General features: G+C 33.6%; 1 protein-coding gene across 1 annotated transcript; it reads right to left on the bottom strand.

The window, feature by feature from the left end:
* Positions 1-588: 588 nt before the first annotated feature.
* Positions 589-4888, bottom strand: LOC127718397 (uncharacterized). Its single transcript, XM_052224401.1, has 2 exons — positions 4853-4888; positions 589-2317 (listed from the first exon to the last, which is right to left on the bottom strand). The coding sequence occupies exon 2, from the start codon at positions 2307-2309 to the stop codon at positions 624-626; it is 1686 nt and encodes a 561-aa protein (XP_052080361.1). The 5' UTR covers positions 2310-2317; positions 4853-4888; the 3' UTR covers positions 589-623.
* Positions 4889-6459: the final 1571 nt, after the last annotated feature.

Genomic DNA, 6459 nt, shown 5'->3' with positions numbered 1-6459 from the left:
CTTGGTTTAATAGCATCCTTCTGAGAAGCAACCCTCTATCCAGGAAATCATGATAGAAAATACAAGCCCGTGAATATCGTGTCATTCGGGAGACATATACTCCGTATGCAAGCGCTGCTCGAATGTTGCTACATAGAAATGGAAAGTTCACAATTGAAAAGCTGAAATCATCTCTTTTGTTGTAAAGTTTTGTTTTTAACCGAATCTCATTGTCCATTTCTAGACTAAGTCAAGATATGAGGCAGACTTAACTGTATCTGTTGTAGAATTAATACATTTCGAGCACTTTCTATCTACTTTAACAAGATTAAAAATGATCTATTAATATCAGTGTCGACATTTTTTATGATTTTTCTATAACCTGTTTACCTCGATTGAAATGAAAACGTATATTCATACAATGCAGTTTGACATCTAACATTACTTTAATTTCTTTAAAAATTAGTTACTTTAAAAACATTATGTACTATAATAAAGATTAAGATATTTGCAAACATGATTGACTTCCTCGATCCATGAATTTTAAACATTGTTTAAAATCAGTTTTTACTTGTTGAAAGATTTTATGCCTCAAAGCAAATAAGCAAGGAAATTATAATATAAATTTATTAATTTCAATTATTTTAAGTAACATTGTAAAGGAAAGCAGTTTCTTTATTGTTCGCAACAAGAAGTGTCCTGGTTTGTTTATCAAAGAAAATAGCTGACGGTGCACGTAGACCATCTTTATTTGTTAGAATTTGCCTGTGATGTTTTCCATCGTTTGATATAATGACCACATTCGACGACGTCTCTCCGACAACAAACACGTTTCCATCATTATCCACAGTAATGCCCCTCGGGGTCTTCAAAACTAAAGTATCTCTAAAAGTCCAAACACATGACCCATCGCGGTCACAACAAACTACACTGTTACCATCTTTGTCAGTATAGTATATCTTGCCGTTGAAAACAGATACACAGGAACATCCCGATAAGTTACTCCTGATCACGTGAGAAGTAGCATAATCCACAGTGTTCACTTTATATATACCCTGTCCTTCAACACAGACAAACAGCGAGTTGTGATCACGTGTGATTCCCCAGGAACGACGAGGAAGGCTGATGAACTTAATTTTCTTTCGGCTCTCGTTATCTATTATGTAAATTCCAATTTGCTTAAAGGATCCTCCAGATGTGATAGCGATAGTTGTGTCATCGATAAAAGTTATGTCAAACCCACAACTAGGGTCAAGAAACATGTTAAATTTGAATGTACCATCTGATGCAATGACAGAAAGCGTTTTTCTTAAGTAATGATCAGTGAAGAAATATTCGCTATTAACTGACATGCAACAACCTCTAATGTTCTTTCCTCCTGTTGTTATTTTCTTCTGTAGAATCAAATTCCAATCGTTAATGTTCTTCTTTGGTGTTACTTGCAGCTGTGCTTGTTTGTCTTTCTCTCTGTTTAAACGAATGTTACTTGACGTCGTTTTTATTGCAATTGATCCAACATTCTTTAAACTCTTCAAGATGCTATTTACCCCTGGGTCAACTTCGACAACCAGATCAACTTGCTCGATTTGTTTAGTTTCTATCAACGACTGCAGATATTCTTCATTTTCAAATATTTTCATCTCAATATTTTTCATTACTAGAAATGTTTGAAGATCGGAAGCATGTTGTTTGATGCTTTGGAGATTGGTCTGATATTCTGTTATCAAGTTTTCATTTTGTTTAACTGATGATAAAATCTTCTGAATACTCGTTGTACATTGGCACTCTTTTTTCTCAAGATCTTGTATTATTTCTTTTTCAAGTTTGTCTAAATGTTCGTTTATCTTAGTTCTTATTTTTTGAATTTCTGTAAGATGTCGCCCTTTCGTTTCTTCAATACTGGCCAAATTAGCCTTTCGATCCTTCTTAATTATATCAATGTTCTGTAGTAAGTCCATCAGTCTAGTTTCTAAATCTTGGAAGTGCCCGGATGTTTTAGCGTTATTGGTGATCTCATCAATAGGAATGACGTTGCATTTCTGGTGCTCTATAATGCATTTTAAACAAATAGGTAACTCATGCGCAACACAGTATTGTTGATACTTTTCATTGTGATAGGTACATGACTGCTGTATATCAGTAATGAAAGACGGAAGAGATTTGTAGTTGTCAATTGGCATGAGCTTATGCCTTCGTGTGGCTTTGAGTACTTTATGATGTTCTTGGCACTCATCACAAATGGCCTCTTCACATTCTGAGCACCAGTGTGCTGATGGTTTGGTAATATGTCGTACTGAACATGGATCACAAAGAGTTGTACTAGTAGCCATGCTGATACCTGAAATATGTATGTATATATATATTTGTATTCGGAACCTTTTATTTAGAATGCTTTTATGCGATCAATTTCACAAAACATTCTTACTAGAAAAAAATACTTTTTTTATGGTTTTATCGATCTGCACAAAAAAAAGACAATACCGAGGTCAATCAAATACCGTAATTAAATTAAGAAAAAAATAGACAACGACATAGCTAAACAAACTAATGGCAAAAAGTCAAACACCATTATGCATGGTTTTTAACGATATGATCATGTCTAAAATTACCTGCAGGGAAAATGTTAGGTTTTTCTCATACCTTTGCGACCTTCATCATCTGTCGTTCGTTGTCGTCCGTAATCTGTTAACTTTATCTTGTATAACTAGTTTGAGAGTTTCCATGAATATTTGTCATTCCTTTACGAGTTTATTTGTATTATGATTACAAAGTTTCGATAAATTATTCAATTATTTGATAGTACAAACTACGATAACAGGAATTACAGGCAATATTGGACAGTATATTGGACGATAACCATCAACACGAGACTTCTCCTACAGCAATAACCACCAATACCCGGCTCAACCGAAATGTTAGTCATCATTAACCATCAACATTTGACTCCTTCGAAATATTTGACAACACTTACCACCAACACCCGAATCATGCAACCACATAAACCACCAACACCCGACTCATGGAAATACAAGACAACATTTACCACCAAAACCCGACTCACCCGAAATATTGGACAACCCTAACCACCAACTACCGACTCCTCTGAAATATTGGATAACACTTACCACCAAAACCCGACTCACCCGAAATATTGGACAACCCTAACCACCAACTACCGACTCCTCTGAAATATTGGATAATACTTACCACCAAAACCCGACTCACCCGAAATATTGGACAACAGTAACCACCAATAACCGACTCCTCTGAAATATGTGACAACAGAAACCACTAGCACCCGACTCCTCCGAAATATTAGATAACACTTACCACCAAAACCCGACTCATCCAAAATATTGGACAACAGTAACCACCAATAACCGACTTCTCTGAAATATGTGAAAACAGAAACTTCTAACACCCGACTCCTCCGAAATATTGGATAACACTTACCAACAACACCCGACTCCTCCGAAAAATTGAACAACACTTACCACCAACACCCGACTCCTTCGAAAAATTAGACGACAACACTAACCACCAACGCCCGACTCCTTCGAATAATTAGACAACATCCGACACCCGACTCTTGCGAAAAATTAAACTACTAAACAAACAAAAAACGAGACAACCAAGGTCCGGACAAACATATATACACTAAACCTTCATTATATAGGTTGAAACAGGATGACCACCACACAGAAGATTAACATATTGTACGATCATTTGATTTTATTGGTGAACGTGGGGACAGGACTTTTCGTTGTAAATTATTCATTTTTGTTCACTTGTTTTAATTGTTGCTAGTATTTATTATCTATTTCGCGAGGCTCTGCAGCGCGAACAATTGTTTTCACTCACGTTCATAACTATTCTCCAGATTATCCTACTTTTTATTGGACGAAATATTGATTTTCAACCTTTCTGTAATTTTGTTCTTCTTCAAAATTTTACCAGGCTATAATATTCATGATGCTCATTGCAAAAATCCTTACACAACCTAACACCACCGAATACCAAATGGTCGACCACTTACCTTCAAATCGAACCTGAAACGTAAGCACTGTACTCAAGCTGGCAGCCAAATTTAGCAGATAATTAAAGGTTGACCACACTTTCCGTCAGTCAGTCTATGAAGGTCGGGATGGGGGTCCTTCATTTCTTTATTTTTTCAACATTTTAGACCACTTTTCTCAATTTCTCTATTTTTTTTTATTCTTTTTTTCTATCCTTTTTATTACAACACCCTATTAATCTCTATTCTTTATTTTTTTGCCCTTTATTCTACACTTTTTACCCTTTATTCTCTATTCTGTAAACCCCATCGAGACCCTCGTCTATCGTATAGATGTTTTAAGAAAATAAATATTGATAAGTAAACATGAAAACTTACAAGTAAATGCTTAAAATTTAAAGTTACATGAGTAAGGCCAATACAATAGTGCAGTCACCATTGAAAAACAAATAATCGAAACAATACTTGATTAGTTCAGTATAACATAATCAATAGCATGTCTGACCTTGCCCGTATAACATATTATATCGACATGATCGAGTATTTAAGATTGTAAGAGTTCACTTGTTTCATGAACAAAAATCTAATAATATTATACATGTTACTATCTTCTCAATTAAAACCTGTAATTTTAAAACAATTATCAAATCATCAATTGCATTTTGTGTCATTTCTATTACAATGGCCATTGCATGACCATACATGATTGTGATTTTATACAAACCAATTATTAGAAAAATTTTGAAATGAATTGATGTCATATCTCTAGATTAGGATAAAAGATTATACGAAAAATTTTCTTTCAAAAGCAATATGTCTAAAATGTATATACAATATTAATTGAATCCGTAATCTTACCTGAACATAATCTAAAAATAAGTACAAGGGAGAAAAAACGTCACATGATATCTTCTAAGTGTATGTCACATGATGTATACTAAGTACCTTTAAAACGAAACACATCAAAACTTCGTAGTTTACCTTTGGTCACTATACGAGAGTTACAATACAAAGTACTTCTCTTTAGACAGTCCTTGAACATTTGACAATGAATTACTCATGTTTCTAGATCACTTTTTTGTTGCATCGATTGTGTTCAGTACTGAAACTTTTAGTCTTGTAAAGTTCAAAAGCGAAATCCAAATGATTCCTCCAAATGATCACATTGGCCCAAATACCTCTAAATGTCTTTTTATTATTTTGTTTTTTGTTTGCTGTCTCATTGACATTTACCGAATATTTCCTTTTATATAATTAGTATCATCATATAAGTCAACACTTTTATAATATTTGCTAGGTTTGTGTAAATACATTAACGGTTTAAATTTTCAATACGAATTGCGCTTTTCGTTTTTGGACCAAATGTGAAATTTGTTTTGCGTTATTTACCACTACAGATTGTTGTACGACCTTGTCTGCCAATGCGTGTCTACAGAATTATTAAAAGTTTGAACATATTAGAGGGTCTGGATGGAGATTAGAGAGTTTTAGACATTGTGTGCAGAATAAAGGGTAAACAATTTAAAGAATAGAGTAAAATAGTCCAAACAAGAAAGAATGGAAAAGAATTGGGTGATAGAACATTAGGAATGCATGGAGAATATTGAGCAAAAATTATAAAGAATAGAGAAAAAAATGCTATAAAAATAAAAAAAAGCTACAGAATTGAAAGACGGTCCAGGAACCCCATTTACACCCTCATATTACATTTACTAGTGAGAAAACCTACTAAGTTTCTTTATATATTAATTTCTTGCTATGGTGAGCGGAATTTGAACCATCAATTAACAATAAAATCAGAAAATGAATAGCATAACTAAAACATCTGAAAACTTGAAAGGGCCAATGAAAGATTTCAAGATATTTTTGGTAATTGACGGTTATTTGTATAAAATTGTGTAATAATTCAATTTCTTAAAACTGCAAAAAATTTCCATTAATTTCGGCGGCTTTACTATATTAAACGTAAAGATCCGAAAATTTTACTAATGAGAAAAATATATACATATAACGACACGTTATAAACGATACGAAAAGTGCTTTTTATTAGAGACTTCTTAAAAGGAATTCGCTACTATGACGTAATTATTCATATGTCCAGTCATTGTCCATACAATGTCAGCCTTAGTCATACGTAGAAATTGACAACAAAACATCATATCTGGTCCGGTATGCGTTGAACAAATAAGACTTTGTAATTTATTTATGCTTTTTAACTTTTTTTATTAAAACGTCACTCATTTATCTTTATAGACGAAACGCGTGACTGACGTACACAATTTTAATTCTGGTATTTTTTTTTCACTGATCGGTCGGAACTTATGTTTTAATGTGCATGCCAACCGTCTATTTGGAGTCAGTGTGATAAGGATGATTGCCGTTATAATTATTTTTACTGATTTCTAATCACCTTCCTATCAGACTGATATAATCAGTGTCACCAAAAGGCAATACAAAAGAACTGA

This window comes from Mytilus californianus, unplaced genomic scaffold, assembly GCF_021869535.1.
Source record: "Mytilus californianus isolate M0D057914Y unplaced genomic scaffold, xbMytCali1.0.p SCAF_10, whole genome shotgun sequence".
NCBI classification, from domain to species: domain Eukaryota; kingdom Metazoa; phylum Mollusca; class Bivalvia; order Mytilida; family Mytilidae; genus Mytilus; species Mytilus californianus.
Note: the sequence above shows the minus strand (reverse complement) of the source record. Positions and strands in the feature narration are given on the sequence as shown.